Here is a 20,114-nt window from a genome sequence, read left to right as displayed (position 1 = left end):
GCCGAATATTGCCTATTACCCTTAAGATGCAATTCCTCTGCAGCAATTAAATGATGGGGATTATTAAGGTCTGCTGATGAGGTTAAGGTAAAAAAAGATTATTCAAAGGCAGCTGCTGGATTAGAAATATGGGAAATGGAATCATCTATCGTATGATGTGTTAAATGCATAAGGAGGTCCCATAATACTTTGATCTGGTAATCCTATTTCTGGAAATGCAGCCTAAAGAAGGATTACTCAAATCCCTCACCTAACACACACAGACACACACAGGCACGTACAAACATTCACTACCACGTTGTACCCATGCAAGAGGGCAGCAAACAAGAGAACGGTCATATTTCACTGTTTCCAAAAAGAATTGGGGCAAAATGGTTACAACAATTATCGCACAACGCTCTGAAAATGACCATTTGAAGATAACTTGAAAACGTGAAGAATGTTCAGTTTTAAAAAGAAAAAATGTTACGTACATTGGATTGCAAGTATATAAAAATATGTATACGGACAAGGAGTCAAAAGTTATTTGCAAAAAATAAAACTTGTTTTGCTAAGACAGATCATGGATGACCTGTTTCTCTGAGTAGCATTTTCCTTAACAGACAATTATTTTTTTACGTTTCAAAATGTGTTGCTAATATTCTCATCCATGTGCAACTCTTTTAATTTTAGTGGTCAAAGATATGCAGAAATTGTCCAAATACAATAACAAGTAAATACCAAATGCCACACGATACAAAATATAAATGATCGGTTCAAATTCTGTGTACCCCCTACATCAAAACGTAATTCTAGGAACACTGTGGAGCATGTGGCCTAGGTGACAGGCCAGCCCGTCTCTCTCTTTCCCTCTTTTCAAACGATCTCACAGACAGCAAATGTCACTGTTACTCACAATTCCAGGTGGGCCAGGAGGGCCGGCTTCACCTTTGTCTCCCTATAAAAGAAAAATAACTTTACTTGTATATTTTAATTATACAGGTTGCCTTGCCAGCAGCAGGGTTGAACTCTTTTTTTCCTAGAAAAATAGATTGTGCCCACTGTACACTAACAGGATTGTCCTCTCCTTAGAATCTCTCACTGTGATTAGTCTAAAGTGCTCTGCAACTATTACAACCGAAATCCATACATCTCCCCTTGCTTTGCATAAGTGTGACATCCGAAAATTGAGATTTCTACAAAACATAAATGCGAGGCTAGTTATCCGCATTACAAAAGAGCTCATGCTTCTCAGAGAACCTCAACAGAATCATTTGCAAGTTGAATTCGTATATGGTGGTCTTTCTTCTTTTCTTTTTCTTTTATTTTTGGCCACACTTTGCGGCATACAGGGTCTTAGTTCCCCAGTCAGGGATCAAACCCATGCCCCCTGCAGTGGAAGCGCGGAGTCTTAACCACTGGACTGCCCGGGAAATCCCGTACAGTGGTTTTTCAATACAATAAAAAAATAAATGAAATAAAATGACATGAAAGCTTAGGGTGGCTACAAGTATTTTCTTAAAGAAATCATTTTATTTGAGGATTTTGGTGTAAGACTGTCTAACTCTGCATTGGAAGTCATGATAAAAGGATACTTAGGGTTTTTTCTTTCCCCTTAAAATCCAGCATGACTGGAAAACATTGGATGGATAAATTCTCATCACTTTGAGGCTTAACTTAACCCTATTAGATGAAAAACTCAAAGAAATCAATCCTCTTGTATCTAATGTTCTTATATAAGTATCATAACGACACTTTTAAACACTTTTTTTTTTTTTTTTTTGCAGTATGCGGCCCTCTCACTGTTGTGGCCTCTCCTGTTGCAGAGCACAGGCTCCGGACGCGCAGGCTCAGCGGCCATGGCTCACGGGCCCAGCCGCTCCGCGGCATGTGGGATCCTCCCGGACCGGGGCACGAACCCGTGTCCCCTGCATCGGCAGGCGGATTCCCAACCACTGCGCCACCTGGGAAGCCCCCATAACGACACTTTTAAATGTCCTGATACATGCACATTATGTCACAAATGCACATTTTTCCCCTTTTTTTCCTTTTTTTTTTCCTTTTAAGCTAAGGCTTCAAAGTCAGGTGTTAAACCAGAATTAGATGTTTTGATTTTTCTAATTTGAATAAAAGAAGAGATTTTAGAAATATCTATGGGAGCTTAAAAAGATCTTAGCTAATATATTCGAAACATAGTTACCTTTTCCAATCTACAAGAATTGACTTTCTCATAAAGTTACAGTCTTAGAAAAGGATTTCTCCCTTTGTCACTGGCGTTGATAAACCAACCCTGAGGTCCTCCCCCTACTGTTAAAGATGAATGTTTCAAATCCATTTCTCATTTTAGTAGAGATCTACATTACCTAGTCTCATGATTAAAAGAGAAAAATAAACCAACAATGAGATTTCTCTGAGTATCTGATTGGCAAATATTTATTAAAGTTTCATAACAAATGGTTATCAAATGAAAGAGTCCCAGGGTGATGGAAGTGCAATTCTGGGGGCAATTTTATTGCGTATGACAAAACCTTCCCCAAATTAACCCCAAAATTATACTTTTTAGGAGTTTATGATGGGAGATGATCAGATAAGTGGATAAAGATACTTATAATGAGAAAAGTGTGTTAATGGCCTACATAACATGCAGTGAAAGGTATGGATCTCATAAGTGTTGATGCATAACCACATGTATGGATGTTGAAATATATCCTCATCATGTCACTGGGGGAAGAAGCAAGATATAGCATGCGGTACCACTGTTTAAAAGTCTCATGTGTGTGTACATGGGACAATTACTAACTCTGACCATTTCTGAGTGCGTAATAGAAAAATTACACAGGCTTTCTTTTCTCCTCTATATGTTTCTGCATTTTTTGGTTTCATAATCAGGCAAAATTTATCTACTACAAAAAACACACAAAAACTTAAATGCGTGAAACGTTTTATATTTTTTTCTTTGAAAATTTATGCACAAAACAGAACCACTAGGTTGTGTTTTTCCTCACATGGAGCATACGTAAGCTGTATTCTTTGAGTGCCTGGTCCTTTTTTCTAGAAAAAACCTCTAGGTTGAACAAAATGAAGGCAAAAATTCAAAGTAGGGTCACCACTTACCTTTAAACCCTCTCGGCCTGGGAGTCCTGGGTACCCCGAATCCCCTGGAAACCCCTAAAATGGAACAGAAAGCAACAGCGATCATCAGTAAGTGAGGGTAACAGCTTTGCTTTTACAAAACCACAGAGAAATACTTACTAGACTCCCTTTTTCTCCTTTTTCACCATCTTTTCCTGGTTTTCCCTGTACAATAAAGATTTAAATATTAGTAGTGCATAGATAATAATAATAAGCGTGCTCTAACACCAAGGGTCTGAATCAAATACAAGTTACTATGTGGTATGACTCCTCTGGGTGAGTTGGCCATGCTACAGCAACAAATCATGGAGTATACATTAAATAACTATGAACTAAAAGAGTTACAACAATAGAAGGAGACTTTTCAATATTTAAAAAATTGGAGGTTGATTAGCTCCAACTCTTCTAAGACATCATTACATCTGGCAGCCGAGTCTACACCAGAGAAGTTTTCTTATCAGCAAGTGAGTATTTGGCAGACGGTACAGCACTGATTCACTTTAATAGAAGTTTCCATGCATCGTTTCAGGGTAGAAACTGAACTGCCTCAGCTACTGAAGGTGGGTGGGTCTCCTGTCACTGCACTCAGGGCTCTAGAGGCACCTAAGCATCTGGGCTCTGGACAGAGCTCCCAGCGAGCTTGGGAGGCGGCCGGGAAGGGTGCCTGGTGCTCTGAGCAGGCGGACAGCTGGCTTTCAGTGAGGGGCCGGCAGGGGGCGCTGTCTGGTGGGGGGGCGGAGGAATCATCTGAATAACAAAGGGCGTCAGCCGTCCCGGGGGCCTTTCTAACGGTGACCACCTCCTTATTCCTGCTCCCAGGGCTTCAGAAAGGCCCTTCAGCAGAGGAAAGACCCCTACAATCTCTTTCAGTCTATGCTCCTATGAACCTGTGATTCTAGGAATGCAGGAGAAATGATTTCACATCAGGAATAAGAGGACTTTGTTTTTTAAACATGTCTATTGGAGTATAATTGCTTTACAATGGTGCATTAGCTTCTGCTGTGTAACAAAGTGAATCAGCTATATGTATACATATATCCCCATATCCCCTTCCTCTTGCGTCTCCCTCCCACCCTCCCTATCCCACCCCTCTAGGTGGTCACAAAGCACCGAGCTGATCTCCCTGTGCTTTGCGGCTGCTTCCCACTAGCTACCTATTTTACATTTGGGAGTGGATATATGTCCATGCCACTCTCTCACTTCATCCCAGCTTACCCTTCCCCCTCCCCGTGTCCTCAAGTCCATTCTCTACAGGACTTTTGAAAGCACTTACTCGGGGTCCTGGTTTTCCGGGTTCACCTTTCTCTCCAACCCCTGGCATCCCCTAAAAGACAAAAAGAGCAAGAGTTAGAGTCATTCGTATATTTGAATAAACTATTAAATTAAGTAAGCATTCCACTGAAGGTGGAACACATTACAGTCTTTTCCACAAAATGATAATGATAAACAAGATTTCAGTCCTTACCTGAAATCCAGGTTCACCTTTTTGGCCCTAAAATAAGTTTCAAAAGAGAGAAAGATTAGCACTATCTAGTGGCTATATCAGTTTTTATATGCTACGTGGAACAGGTAAAAGGGAAAAAAACACCTTTTCCTGATATAGTAACCAAGAAATTCACATTGGCCTGCAGCATCCACTTCCTGCCATCAACTGGATTATGGATGTAAGAAGGGCAGAGTTAATACGTCTGACCCACAGCAACTGCAGCCTCCTTCCACCCTCAGCTCTCTCCCTCCTGTGTCCCAGCCGTCCCCTCCCAACCTTGGTGCATTTAAGAAACCCTCACACAGAGGATCAGCCTCAAACTAGTCTCGCTCCAACCCAGGTCCAGCTGCCTCTGCCCTTAAGAAGCTCACTTTTTATGGGATGGGTGGTCTATAAAAACCCGTTTTCAGGTCAGAGTGAATATAACCAGAGAAACTGAATTTTGACCCAGTCTCTCTTTACGCCTTGGAATCTGACCACAGTTAGGAAGCCGGCATTCACTGGACAAAGTCTGTCCCACCTTCTCTCCTTTTGCAGCATACTCTCCTTTCTCTCGAACTTGAGCTTGTCCTGGGACTCCTGGGGGCCCACTGACCCCTTGATCACCCTGTTGATGCAAACATTTGGGATTAATTAAGCATAAAGGTAATTATACAGGGAAGAGAAATGCAGAGGAGGGAAAAGCCCAGAAGAGAACATCTGGTTTGAAAATGTGATTGTACTCTGTTCCAGCCTGTCCTTGCCTCAGCAGAAAATTAAGTTTCAGAAGGAAGATGGTCCACTAAGGATATAAAGCCAGGAGGAGGCTTTCCCGCTCAGGGGTCACCCCATAACAACGGAACTTGAACATCTGTAGGACAGATGGATGTGTGCATATATGCACAGACCACGCATGGAGACAGACAGCACATGTATACACGCCGGGACACATATGCTGGTCTGTCACATTTGATGGCATGGAGGAAAGGCACACCAGCCGCCTAGTAACGCCTGGGAAGAAAGGAGGTCTCTTTACGTAAACCAGAAAGAAGCATCAGGGATCTCTTCCTCAGAATCCTAACTGCTGGGAACAACAGGAAATACAGGAACCCCAGCCATCACACGACGAAGGAGGTCCAAAAACTTCAACTGCATCAACTGCAGAATCACTTTACTGTGAGGTTTATGAAAAGACTGGGTGGAAATCTGGGGTGGGAAGAGGAAGCCAGCGCTCACCCACTCTGCCCGGACCTCCACTACACTTGGCAGTCGTCTACACCGGCTTGAGCGCCTGGGCCCTGGGCCAGGTGCAGCCGCAATTCCAAGGATGGCCACTTGGTGTCCGTTCCGTGGGTCGGATCCAGGGAAAGGGGTGGAGAGATCCCCAGAGCATCAGGGACCCACTGCCGGCCTCTCATCCTTTCTCAGCAGGAGGAGGCTGCCTGCTCTGGCCTGTGCATTCCTGCCTCCAAGGTTCTTTCCCCCCATCTCTGGTACGATGGCTTTCGCCTTTACAGGGCTTGATATAATGGTTATGCTACTAACAGACAGGTCCTAAATTTGACCTTTTTATAATGAAGTCCAGGCCTGAGCACATTTTGATTGAATGTATGAACAGAGAAGTGGGATAAATGGCCTCACTGCACCGGCATCTGTGGGTCAGATCCCACATAGAGTCACCTCAGGGAATTCTAGCCGTGCCTTCAGGGAAAACACTAACAAACTCAAGAACATTCAGAGAAGGGTATCCATGGTTATGAGCGTGCAAGAGGAGGTCCAGAGGCAGAAACCTGATCATGCTTAGAACTGGGATTTTAACCAAGAAAACTCCCCAAAGCAAACAGCGCTCACCTTGTCACCTTTTGGCCCTTGAAAACTCAAGCCCATTTGCCCCTGTTGATTAAGAAGTAGAATCCGTTATTAGCATGGTTTACTTTGTTCAAAATCATGTAACAAACATGACGTGAAATGCAACAAGATGGTACATTTGAGGCGATAACTTCGTCTCCCAATGACATAATCCTTTCAAGAAAGTTGTGGTCATGTTGTAGTCAATGTCTATAAAAAGGTTTTTTTAAGTATTATTGAAAAAGAATCCTATAAAAACCTTTTTTAAAAAGTTTAAGATTTTTAGACTCTGGCTTTAAAAAACTAAGGAGAAGATCAATGATTCCATAACTAATGGATGGATGGAAGGAAGGATCAATAGATCAACAGACTGACAGATCAACAGATCAGTAGATTAAGTGATAGGTTAGATAGATTGATGGATAGGTGAAGAGACAGATGATAAATATATAGATAGATAAAGAAATTATAATTTCCCAAAACTTTTTACAGAGATGTAAAAAATGAGTTACAGAAATTTCACGGTAGTCTTATATCAATGTCAAAGAAAGACAAATGAAAAATAATCTTTACCTTTTCACCTGGAGGGCCAGGAGGGCCTGGGGGACCCTGTAGGAAAGAGCATTTTAATTAAATATAGTTCACAACCCTGGTAAGTTTTAAATGCTTTTCTGTACTGACGTTATCTTCAGATATCACGGTTAAGGTGGTAATTTATTTGTTAAATATTTAAATATTTTTCCTGTGCTATAGAACTGTTAAACTTTGCAAGTAACCAGAAATTAGTTCAGGACAATTATTAACAGGGATGGAAACCCTTCAAAATCTTAGGGGTTGGCCTGTGGAATGCACTGATCTGAGCATCTGCTGGGCTATCAGACGGTGGATGAAACCAGCCAAACCCTTGACAAGCCTTAGCGTTTCTAGTGTGGAAACGTTTGTCCACTTTGAAAACTGCTGCCGCTCTTTAAAAGTTAAATGAATTCTTTAAGTGGGTAGATGGTATGAAGTCCCCCAAGTTCCTGTGTTTGCAACAAAATTTCAGAATGCTTTTTATAATCGTTAAAAAGGAGAAACTAGTCATTCTTTCCTCATGAAAACGAGGCCGTTACAAGAATATAAAAGAGGTTACATCTTGCAGGAATGGATAGAAGAATTGCTGGATTTGAACCCTAAAAAAAGAGTAAATTTAAAAAGAAAGCCTGAACATCTCTCAAGGACTCTCAGGCAGGCTAGAGTGGGGACGGCAAACCCAGGCACATCATTCATTCCTAGTAAACGCGGCGCTCGACAAATAAGTGCTGTTAATGTTAAGTCTCTTGTGCCCCCAAAAATGTGTGAGTAGAAGGGGCTGATGCCACCCTCGTCCTCAGGGTTATCAGCTGCGAGGGACGGCTGATGTCAGAGCAGAGCTTCCTGGGAGGTTCTCTCTGATGCTCAGTTTCTAGTCTCTGTCCCAGAGACACTGCAGCTTCTTCACAGCCTGGTCTGGGGCCACAGCCCCCAACAGAGCAGGCCCTCTGCTGTGACTGCATTACCACAAGGGAAGGTCCAGGGCAGGGCCTGCCTTGCCCATCTCTGAATCCCCTCCTCACAGGATGCGCTCCCATCCACGCAGCCCCACGAAAAATCAACATGTTGTCCCTGTGGGATGTCTCGGCATGAGGTACCATTAGCATCCTTTTCCCACAGCTCTGGGGGTATGTGGACCATAAGTGCCAATCAAACACCCCTTCAGATAGAAGCTCAAATAGACAACTAATAAGCACCTACTGTAGGGCACAGGGAACTCTACTCAATACTCTGTAATGGCCTATATGGGAAAAGAATCTAAAAAAAAGAGTGGATATACTTGTATGTATAACTGATTCACTTTGCTGTACACCTGAAACTAGCACAACACTGTAAATCAACCCTACTCCAATAAAAAATGTTTCAAAAAGACAGAAGCTCATTCTCACATCCAGATTAAGAGCGATCACCACTGTGTGAAGTTTTCACCCCCCACCACAGTTGCTTTCTGAATGCCTCTGAGGGATATTCCCCCCAAACTTACTGGTGGTCCAGTGAATCCCGGGGGGCCAACAGGACCTTGCAGCCCTGGCAGTCCCGGCGAACCCTATAATTCATTGAGAAAGAAAAGAATTAAAATGCAAACCAGGAGCAGACTCGGCATGTGCTCGTAATTATTTAGCAAATGCTTACAGGTGCTCCTGGGGGTCCAGGAAATCCTCTTTCACCTTTCAACAGGGTCCCTGGTATATGGCCAAGTATTTCACCTGGATCCCCCTAAGGGATGAAAAATAAGATAAAGTCACAAATACTGATATTTATGTAAAGAGAATGTAAACCTACGGCGTAAGAGGCACGCACTGCTGGTGTGGAACCAGCCCAAGTCTGGGGTTTAGCCTCCGTCTAAGCTTGGAATAAACAGACCGGCCGTCTCCTGGGTTCACATGTCTTAACGATCAGCATTAGGGGGCTGCAACCAGGGCAGAATGTGGAGACCGCTGAACGGAAGGATGTGTGATACTTCCACGTGACGGGCCCCCAGGCACGAGGAGTTCTAGACCGGGGCCCGGTCTCTGGTCCAAAGGCTGTGTGACCACAGGCTGTCCTCACAGCAGAAGGATTCTCTTTCAAGAAAAGACCCAGCATGATCATGTTCGGAAAAGCAGTGAGAATATGTTTTAGGTGTCAACGTGCCCAGGCCACAGTACCCAGATACTTGGTTACACACCAGTCTGAGGTTGACATGAAAGTACTTTTAAATAAGATGGACATTTAAATCAGTAGCTTTGAAGTAAAGCAGATGACCTTCCACGGTGGAGGGCCCACCCCATGGGTTGAAGGCCTTAAGAGAAAAACGACGGACTCCCGTGAGGAAGGCGGACTCTGCCTACAGACAGCCCTTGAACCCGACCATCGCTCTTCCCTGGGTCTCCAGCCTGCATCCTTGCCCCACGGATTGTGGACTTGCCAGCTCCCACAATCACATAACTCCTTAAAATAAGGAATTTATTTTATCTCAATATATTTTAATTATATTATATATTGAAATATATAATTAAATTAGTATATAACTAAATATTATAATATATAATATTATGTATTATATATATTATATCATATAAATCAACATATAATACAATTGATATACAATAATATATTATATTATGTATTATATAATATGTAAAATATATATTTTAATTATATCTCCCTCTCTCACTCAATCTATCCTTATATGTGCCTGTTGTATATGTACGGCACACACATAATACACAAATACCTCCACGCACGTCCTACTGGTTCTGTTTCTCTGCAGAATCCTGTCGACAGCCCCACCCATGGCTCTGGACGAGGAGTATCAGGGACTCACATCCCATCACTAATATTTCCCATCACACCCTGCTTCCCATCACTGCTTATTGCCTATGAAGAAACTGTGCCTAGTGTTGAAACTTTAGGTTCTAAAATTTAAGTCTGTGTATAGGACCTAAGTATCTTTTAATGTAGCAGAGTTTAGACAAATAGGTTACTAGGCAATCAACCAACCAAAGTGATTTAAAGTAAAGTTACTTTTATGGCATCTGTTTTAAACAGAGCCTGGGATGAATCCAGTAAAATAAAATAACGTACCTTCATTCCCGGCAACCCTGGTGGCCCCTAGGAAAGAAAAAGTTGGTATCAGTTTTGTTATTCTCAAAACAACATTAGCATTATGATATGAGGGCAAAAAAAGGAAAAGAAAGGCAATGGAATGAGAAGAGAGAAATTAGCACCGAAGAAATTCTTACATAACAGCCCAATACTCACGGGATTTCCAGCGAATCCAGGCAAACCCGGAGGCCCCAGAGGCCCTCTCTCACCCTGGGGGGACAGCAGACAGTCACTCTCAAAGGCCGTGCTCCCATCCGTTACCCCATCCTACTCTTCAGGCATGCTTCATTTGTTGGTGAAAATCATTTTCTAAAAATTGTTACAAGCTCTATTGCTCAGTGCTGCTTCATGATAGAAGAAATATAATATTTGAGAATTTAATTGAGACAAGAATTAATAATAGCATTTTCTTATTTGCTTTAGTAATAGATTATAGGTGAGAAATTTAGCGTTTAAGGCAATTTTAGAATAAAAGTCTACTAAATAGAAAGGCACAATGATGTCTTTCCTGAACATTAAACGTGGGAAAACTGTGTTTCCTCACCAAATAAAGAAAGGTGTAAGACGAGTAACTTTCCAACTGTGGCAATTAAAACTGTGTTCACGGGACAACTTTGCCTGACTTCTCCAGGTGCAAAGTTAGATGAACACGCACCAAGCAGGGAGGCTCCCGGTTCTAAATTTACCTTCGTCCCGTTGCATCCTGGGATACCTGGGGGACCCGGAGGACCATCTTGGCCAGGAATACCCTGCAATTAACAAGGTGAACAAGTAGCCAAATCAGAAAAATCACTGATGTTGCCATAACTCACATCAAACATCTTATAAAGGAAGCAGGTGCCTTTTATATACATACAGGAAGTCCTGGGTTTCCAGGGTAACCAGATGCTCCTGGGGGTCCCTGTAAGGATGGAGATGAAAACGTTTTCATTGAGTGTGGGAGAACATCATTTCCTTCCACTTGCATCCACCTGGCTGAGGATGTCGGACCCTAACTATTGACATTTGGAACATCGGCCCTAAGCAGACAGGGAGGCATCTTAGGGTCTAGCCCAGGTAGCCAGATGGCCTGGCGTTTCAGTAGCAACTCTTCATCATCAAAAGCTGACGATTAAATACTTCTAAACTCAAGGCTGCACATCCACAAAATAACTCTGCCCTCATTTCATCCTTTGTAATTTCTAGGTGGTAGATAGATAGATAGATAGATAAATTTACATTAAAATCTCAAACAGTTGGGAAGTAGAGTGTATGGCATAAATCAGTTCATTGAGGGAAGAAAATCTAAGTTATTTCTGGCTGAAATCCAGGTATTCTCCATCCCAAACAGTTACAATGTTATCCCCTATCTTCTGCCCTAAAGACCCAGGAAGGCGGGTTACCGGGCACACTTCCCTTTCCACTAAGTAACAGAATTAAAATGTTTACATTTTACAGTGTCTTCCTATTTTTCTGCTTTCAAAGGTCTCCCTGCTTGCACGTCCCAGGAACGGGAGTAGCAAAGAAAGCAGACCGTGAAGACGGACGAGGGAATGCAGCTCTGAACACGTTACCACTTTGCACGTTAAATGAAGACACCTTTCTTCAAAGACCTGTAGGCGTGTCATCCCCCCTCCCCCAATTAAATACGCCTACAGGAATCCTTGAGGAAGGAGAGAGGAGAGAAAACACGTGTACAGAGGACAAGAAGTGAGCAGCTCCAGGGGCAGGACTGGAGGTCGAGGACACGGGTTCCACCTATCCTGGGCCCTCGTGCCCAGGACACACGCTGTCTGGGCTCCAAGCACAGAGGCAGAGGGAGGGGGGCACAGAGGAAGGAGGGGATAGGATGCCCCTCGGGACTGTCTGGGGGTGGGGAGGGTAAAGGGCCCTCCCTGCGGAAGCACCCCTGTATCAGATCCCGCCCACAGTCATTACCAATTTCATGACAATCGTACTCACTCTTGTCCCTTTAGTTCCTGGCAGTCCTGGTTCTCCGGTGTCACCCTGGAACAGACAGACATGCCACAATGACCACTCGTCGCAAAAGCAGCACAGATCATCTCAAGTCCACTCCCCCAAGCCCCTGCGCCCACGACAGCCAAGCTCACCTTCTGTCCTGGTGGTCCCTGCGGCCCCTCAGGTCCTTGCATTCCCGGGAACCCGATGACACCTTGTAACCCTGGGAGACCTCTTTCTCCCTGCAGAGGACGAAAGAGCAAGTCAGACCAAGGGCAGGTGGAAGGAGAAATCAGCCCCACTCAGCATCACCCAGCAACCAGCCTACGATGCGCATCTGAAAAGAGACGCTGCCACCTACGTCCCATCTCGGAGACTTCTCTCTGCTCTTTTTTCGCTCTTCTGAGGGCAGGGATGTTTCACGTGTGATCCCTGGTCCAGTGCTTTCTATATACTGTATTCTAAAGGCTAAGTAATTTGTTGGGGAAATAAAATCAGATAGTTGGGGATTTTTTTTCACTGAATGGCTTATAACCTCATTTGATGAGTGGAATCTTCTTGTTGTTGGCAGACACAGCGCTGAGATTCTGTGAGCAGACATCAGTCAAGGCTCCCCTTTAGGAGGTGTGTAGGCAGAGCTCACGGTGGCAGTTTCAGGGCAAGATGCTGAGACTTTTCTGTGCAATGAACAGTCTGACGATGGGTTTGCATAAGCATCTCTTAAAAAACTGGGTTTTTTTTTTTTTTTGCAAAGGTAGACTCGAGGTTTAATTACGGTCTCTGCCTTCGAGGAGCAAAAAGAAATAAAATGTATTCTTAACATAATGAATATTATTTAGGGTCCACACACGTGGCTGGGATTCTGGCTTTGAGGTGGCCCTTGAAGGATGAAAGGAAAATGAATGTGTGAAGAGACAGGCAAAGACAATTCAGGCTGGATGTCAGAGAATGGAGATCTAGGCCATGTGAGCACAAGACACTAAGAAGAAGAAATACAACGGGAACAAGAACGTGGAGAGATGAGGCGTTACCGTTTGATACTGGAAATAGTTTCCTCTGCAAGCATCAGTGACCCAGTGGCCTGATTAAGGATATTGCGGAAGACGGCCACACTTTTTGCCAGTATGAAATAGCCTAAAATCAGGACAGGAGTTCAAGAAAATCTATTCCCTTCACAGTATTTGGACTTCAGTGCAACCTCACAAGGTAAATTGGGTAGATTAAGTAAGCATCTTCAGCCAATTTTCAAAAACAGAAGACATGTTGGAGATTACAGACAGGATCCCTTACTTTCCCTACAGTCATGTTAGTTCAAAGTAAAACATAAACTGACAAGCTATACCTTACATCACATAAACACTTACCACCCAAAATAGCACATTACCAAAAGTTACTTGAAGTTGTTCAACATTGCATAAATGAAAGGACACAGAACCCAAACTTCCAAAGTCATCCTTCTTTCCAAACCACTCAGCCAGTCCCAGAACTTGCTGGTGAACTGTGCGTCTGTTGCATTTTCTGAAATGCAGAAACGTGGTTCTGAACTTCGGTCTCCGATCACGGGACCTCCACGGATCGTGGGAGTCATTGGAAGCGTAAAAGGCAGGAAGCCAGAAACAGTGTGTGAATAAATGGGAAAGAGATTATTTCAAACTCTAGAGGAGACCAACAGATACTAAATGGAGTAAAGAAAGTTAAGCCCTGCAGTTTGGCCCAGCCCTTTGGACCAGCTGCATCGAGGGATCAACCAGGAAGAACAGATGCTAATATTCCCCAGAGCCCAGCATAGGACTTGACACAGAACACTGGCTCATCCTCCCTGAGGCCCGGGAAAGAAAAACATTCTCAGACCAAGGCTTGTCCAAATGTAAAGCTACTTAAATACATTCATTCTTAACCTAAAATAACAGCAGATACAAACGTACAAAATCCTGGCGCTGGAGACGGATTGTTCGCTGACATCATATCAACCTCCTCCCTTGATTCAGATGTGGGAAAATTCTACCCAAAATAGAATTGAAACGCTGGCTAAAAACTGTGAACACTGAACTGAGTATCCTCAAATAACCTGGCATGAGATGCGAAGGAAATACGAAAGGCACATCAGCAGAAAAGCTTCCTAACGCGTTTGGCGTCATATTTTAGTACTCGGTTAATATCGGCAGTATCACTAGGAGACCCAGTGCAGATAAGATTTTATAATTCTCAGTGTCATCGTTGACTGCATGGAGACCCAGAGCCAGATGAGCTGATTTCTACAAGTTTCTCATTGAGTCAGCACTGAAGCCACAAATAGAAATGAGGTCAACTTCTACCTCCGTCTGTGTTTCTTCTAGGTCACTAGAGCAAGCTGGTTCCCAGCAAATATTAAATAGTTCACCCACATCGACTTAGCCCCTTTTATGTCCATTTCACAGATAGGGAAATTGGGATTCTGATGTTTCACGGACGCGTCACATGTCACTGACCCCTGCGTGCTCCTGGGAACAGGATTCAGAAATCTGAATTCCCAGTCCCGGCTTTCACCACAGGCCCACATTCTTTCCCCAGTGTCACCGGAACACTTAAGGAAGCTCCATATCCCAAGAGATTTGAAATTAAGAAGCTGAAGAGGAAGCGACGCCCCCGTGAACATGGCTCTTGCCATCTCGCACATATTTTTTTTTTTTAAGTTTCCTAATCTTTTGTTCGGACAAAAGTACACATGAATAATCTAATATCCCATACCCCGTCCAAGGCTATTCTGGGCACCAGAGTAGAGCAAACAGACAGGATAAGCATTCAATCAGCTATACAATTAGCTGGCAAACAGCACACACTGCACATGGGCCCAATTCTTCCTCCGAGCTTTCAGCAAATCTCCACGAGGGTTACGGAAAAAGCAAACAGCTGGGCACATCGTGCAAAGGCTTTTCATGCCGGTCCTTTCTAAGCCAGACTCCGCAGCTGTGGCCACTCGTGTGCTGGGGTTCAAGGCTGAATGTGCAGAGTTAAAATCCCCTAGGAACAGGTCCCCTTAGTCATCTCTTTCCCGTGATGTGCTGGAGGCAAGGTCCAAGACGATATGGCAGCCCAAGTGAGATCCACAACCACGGTTACCACAGCAGCAAGAACTTAAAGTGGAAGATGAGAAAAAGAAGCTTGTATAATACTACCCAAAATGCTTTGAGGCAACTGCATCTAATGGTTTTATTCTTGAACGTCAGTGCAGTGTACTGTACTGATTTTTAAAAAGTTTATATACCAACCATGGAAGTGACAATCACTATACCCTCAAATGATGAAATTCAGAAGTTGAGGAGAAAAAAACACAACGCTATAGACGAACGAACACAGCTATGGAGAATAATCTTGGCATCAAAATCAGCCATTCTAAATTAGGCATGAAATAGAGTTTCGTGCATGAAGCAACTTACAAATTTTGCATCATCAATTATCTAGAGAAGGGCATACACCTTTTTAAAAAAATCCATAAAATGTGGGAATAAAAGAGTTTTTTTTATAATACCCAATTATTTCCCTTCCTCTTAAAATACCTGTAGAAACAAGTTCATGATGGAAATCCAATGCTAGAATATAGACCCCTTCAAATCTTAGTCAAAAATCCAAATACCAATAAAGCCCTCAGGATGGTGAGGTCGAAATAGTGTGAAGGTTCTAAGGATAATATAGCATAACATCATTAACAACAACAAAAACTGAAATTAACACAAAATATATCTAGAGTAAGCAGTCTTCAAAGATCTTACTGTCAGAGGCCTGTTATGCTTGTTTCAATAGCCAACATGGGATCACTATCTTTCAGTCAAATATTAAATTATTTTTTCAAATAATTATTATTTTATTATTAATAATAATTATTTTTTATATTATTTTAAAATAATATGATCAAGATAGCCTCATCCACCAGAGGGCAGACAGCAGAAGCTAGAAGAACTACAATCCTGCAGCCTGTGGAACAAAAACCACATTCACAGAAAGATAGACAAGATGAAAAGGCAGAGGGCTATGTACCAGATGAAGGAACAAGATAAAACCCCCGAAAAACAGCTAAATGAAGTGGAGATAGGCAACCTTCCCAAAAAAGAATTCAGAATAATGATAGTGAAGATGATCCAGGACCTCGGAAAAAGGATGGAAGCAAAGATCAAGAAGATGCAAGAAATGTTTAACAAAGACCTAGAAGAATTAATCAACAAACAAACAGAGATGAACAATACAATAACTGAAATGAAAAATACACTAGAAGGACTCAATAACAGAATAACTGAGGCAGAAGAACGGATAAGTGACCTGGAAGCCAGAATGGTGGAATTCACTGCTGCGGAACAGACTAAAGAAAAAAGAATGAAAAGAAATGAAGACAGCCTAAGGGACCTCTGGGACAACATTAAATGCAACAACATTCTCATTACAGGGGTCCCAGAAGGAGAAGAGAGAGAGAAAGGACCCGAGAAAATATCTGAAAAGATTATAGTTGAAAACTTCCCTAACATGGGAAAGGAAATGGCCACCCAAGTCCAGGAAGTGCAGAGAGTCCCAGGAGGATAAACCCAAGGAGAAACATGCCAAGACACATAGTAATCAAACTGACAAAAGTTAAAGACAAAGAAAAATTATTGAAAGCAGCAAGGAAAAAAACACAAATAACATACAAGGGAACTCCCATAAGGTTAACAGCTGATTTCTCAGCAGAAACTCTACAAGCCAGAAGGGAGTGGCACGATATATTTAAAGTGACAAAAGGGAATAACCTACAACCAACATTATTCTACCTGGCAAGGATCTCATTCAGATTCAACGGAGAAATCAAAAGCTTTACAGAGAAGCAAAATGTAAGAGAATTCTTAAAAGCACCACCAAACCAGCTCTACAACAAATGCTAAAGGAACTTCTCTAAGTGGGAAACACAAGAGAAGAAAAGGACCTACAAAAACAAACCCATAACAATTAAGAAAATGGTAATAGGAACATACATATCGATAATTACCTTAAACATGAATGGATTTAAATGCTCCAACCAAAAGACACAGGCTCACTGCATGGATACAAAAACAAGGCCCATATATATGCTGTCTACAAGAGACCCACTTCAGATCCAGGGACACGTACAGACTGAAAGTGAGGGGATGGAGAAAGATATTCCATGCAAATGGAAATCAAAAGAAAGCTGGAGTAGCAATACTCGTATCAGATAAATAGACTTTAAAATAAAGAATGTTACAAGAGACAAGGAAGGATACTACATAATGATCAAGGGATCAATCCAAGAAGAAGATATAACAATTATAAATATATATGCACCCAACATAGGACCACCTCAATACATAAGGCAAATGCTAACAGCTATAAAAGAGGAAATCGACAGTAACACAGTAATAGTGGGGGACTTAGACACCTCACTTACACCAGTGGACAGATCATACAAACAGAAAATTAATAAGGAAACACAAGTTTTAAATGACACAATGGACCAGACAGATTTAATTGATATTTATAGAACATTCCATCCAAAAACAGCAGATTACACTTTCTTCTCAAGTGCACATGGAACATTCTCCAGGACAGATCACATCTTGGGTCACAAATCAAGACTCAGTAAATTTAAGAAAATTGAAATCATATCAAGCATCTTTTCTGACCACAACGCTATGAGATTAGAAATCAACCACAAGGAATAAAAAATAAAAAACACAAACACATGCAGGCTAAAAAATACGTCACTAAATAACCAAGAGATCACTGAAGAAATCAAAGAGGAACATTGCAACAAAAAGAATAAAATACCTAGGAATAAACCTACCTAAGGAGGTAAAAGTCCTGTACTAAGAAAACTATAAGACACTGATGAAAGAAATCAAAGATGACACAAACAGATGGAGAGATATACCATGTTCCTGGATTGGAAGAATCAATATTGTGAAGATGACTATACTACCCAAGGCAATCTACAGATTCAATGCAATCCCTATCAAATTACCAGTGGCATTTTTTACAGAACTAGAACAAAAAAATCTTAAAATTTGTATGGAGACACAAAAGACCCCGAATAGCCAAAGCAGTCTTGAGGGAAAAAAACGGAGCTGGAGGAATCAGACTCCCTGACTTCAGACTATACTACAAAGCTACAGTAATCAAGACAATATGGTACTGGCACAAAAACAGAAATATAGATCAATGGAACAGGAAAGAAAGCCCAGAGATAAACCTACACACCTATGGTCAACTAATCTATGACAAAGGAGGCAAGGATATACAATGGAGAAAAGACAGTCTCTTCAATAAGTGGTGCTGGGAAAACTGGACAGCTACATGTAAAACAATGAAATTAGGACACTCCCTAACACCATACACAAAAATAAACTCAAAATGGGTTAGAGACCTAAATGTAAAACCCTTATAAAACCCTTAGAGAAAAACATAGGAAGAACACTCTTTGACATAAATCACAGCAAGATCTTTTTTGATCCACCTCCTAGAGTAATGGAAATAAAAACAAAAATAAACAAATGGGACCTAATGAAACTTAAAAGCTTTTGCAAAGCAAAGGAAACTACAAACAAGACAAGATGACAACCCTCAGAATGGGAGAAAATATTTGCAAACGAAATCAACGGACAAAGGATTCATCTCCAAAATATATAAACAGCTTATGCAGCTCAATATTTAAAAAAAAAAACCAATCCAAAAATGGGCAGAGGACCTAAATAGACATTTCTCCAAAGAAGACATACAGATGGCCAAGAAGCACATGAAAAGCTGCTCAACATCACTAATTATTAGAGAAATGCAAATCAAAACTACAATGAGGTATCACCTCACACCAGTCAGAATGGGCATCATCAGAAATTCTACAAACAACAAATGCTGGAGAGGGTGTGGAGAAAAGGGAACCCTTTTGCACTGTTGGTGGGAATGTAAATTGATACAGGCACTATGGAGAACAGTATGGAGGTTCCTTAAAAAACTAAAAATAGAACTACCATACAACCCAGCAATCCCACTACTGGGCATATATCCTGAGAAAACCATAATTCAAAAAGAGTCATACACCCCAATGTTCACTGCAGCACTATTTACAATAGCCAGGTCATGGAAGCAACCTAAATGCCCATCGACAGACGAATGGATAGAGCAAATGTGGTACATGTATTCAATGGAATATTACTCAGCCATAAAAAAGAATGAAACTGGGTCATTTGTAGAGACGTGGATGGGTCTAGAGACTGTCAATACAGTGTGAAGTAAGTCAGAAAGAGGAAAACAGATATCGTATGTTAACGCATGTATGTGGAAGCTAGAAAAATGGTACACATGAACCGGTTTGCAGGGCAGAAATAGAGACACAGATGAAGAGAACAAACATATGGACACCAAGGGGGGAAAGTGTTGGGGGACGGGTAGTGGTGGTAGAATTGGGAGATTGGGATTGACATGTATACACTAATATGTATAAAATAGATAACTAATAAGAACCTCCTGTATAAAAAATAAATAAAATTCAAAAAATTAATAATAATATGATCATTGGGACTTCCCTGGTGGTCCAGTGGTAAAGAATCCACCTTCCAATGAAGGGGACGTGGGTTCGATCCCTGGTTGGGGAACTAAGATCCCACATGCCGCGGGGCAACTAAGCCTGTGCACCACAACTACTGAGCTCACGCACCTCAACTTCAAAGCTGCGTGCCACAAACTACAGCCCATGCACCCTGGAACCTGCGCACCACACTAGATAGAACCCTGCGCACCACAACTAGAGAGAAGCCCGTGCGCTGCAACAAAGATCCCGTGTGCTGCAACTAAGACCCGAGCAGCCAAAAAAATAAAAATAAAAAATATATGATCATGGATCTTCACAGTGTACTGACGCCCAAGGAAAGATGCTGCCCGAGACCTGGGCCCCCTCTCGACGGGGGACCATCTTGTTGGGCAGAGACATCTACATGTGCTTGTTCATCCATCAGAAAGCAGAATGCACCCAACAAGGGACGTTGATTGCAGAGATTCTGCAGTTGGGTGTCCATCTCTCCAGAGTAAGTACTTTAAAGGCAGGGATATTTTTTATTCATTCGGCGTTTGGCACGAACTT

At 42.1% G+C, this 20,114-nt stretch overlaps 1 protein-coding gene across 2 annotated transcripts in view; it reads right to left on the bottom strand.

Moving 5' to 3' along the window:
• COL4A1 (collagen type IV alpha 1 chain) overlaps positions 1 to 20,114 on the bottom strand; it is a 147,296-nt gene that overhangs the window by 44,696 nt on the left and 82,486 nt on the right. For both annotated transcript variants that reach the window (XM_004273605.3, XM_049701020.1), the window contains exons 3-18: positions 12,175 to 12,264; positions 12,026 to 12,070; positions 10,941 to 10,985; positions 10,771 to 10,833; positions 10,241 to 10,294; positions 10,064 to 10,090; positions 8,630 to 8,713; positions 8,481 to 8,543; positions 6,998 to 7,033; positions 6,428 to 6,469; positions 5,118 to 5,204; positions 4,577 to 4,603; positions 4,385 to 4,435; positions 3,232 to 3,276; positions 3,094 to 3,147; positions 896 to 937 (exon numbers count right to left, since the gene is read on the bottom strand). In XM_004273605.3, the coding sequence (XP_004273653.1) occupies positions 896 to 937; positions 3,094 to 3,147; positions 3,232 to 3,276; positions 4,385 to 4,435; positions 4,577 to 4,603; positions 5,118 to 5,204; positions 6,428 to 6,469; positions 6,998 to 7,033; positions 8,481 to 8,543; positions 8,630 to 8,713; positions 10,064 to 10,090; positions 10,241 to 10,294; positions 10,771 to 10,833; positions 10,941 to 10,985; positions 12,026 to 12,070; positions 12,175 to 12,264 (855 nt within the window). The remainder of the gene's footprint in view (positions 1 to 895; positions 938 to 3,093; positions 3,148 to 3,231; positions 3,277 to 4,384; positions 4,436 to 4,576; positions 4,604 to 5,117; positions 5,205 to 6,427; positions 6,470 to 6,997; positions 7,034 to 8,480; positions 8,544 to 8,629; positions 8,714 to 10,063; positions 10,091 to 10,240; positions 10,295 to 10,770; positions 10,834 to 10,940; positions 10,986 to 12,025; positions 12,071 to 12,174; positions 12,265 to 20,114) is intronic.

This window comes from Orcinus orca, chromosome 18, assembly GCF_937001465.1.
Source record: "Orcinus orca chromosome 18, mOrcOrc1.1, whole genome shotgun sequence".
NCBI lineage: Eukaryota > Metazoa > Chordata > Mammalia > Artiodactyla > Delphinidae > Orcinus > Orcinus orca.
The sequence above is the reverse complement of the archived record's forward strand: the minus strand, read 5'-3'. Positions and strand labels throughout refer to the sequence as shown.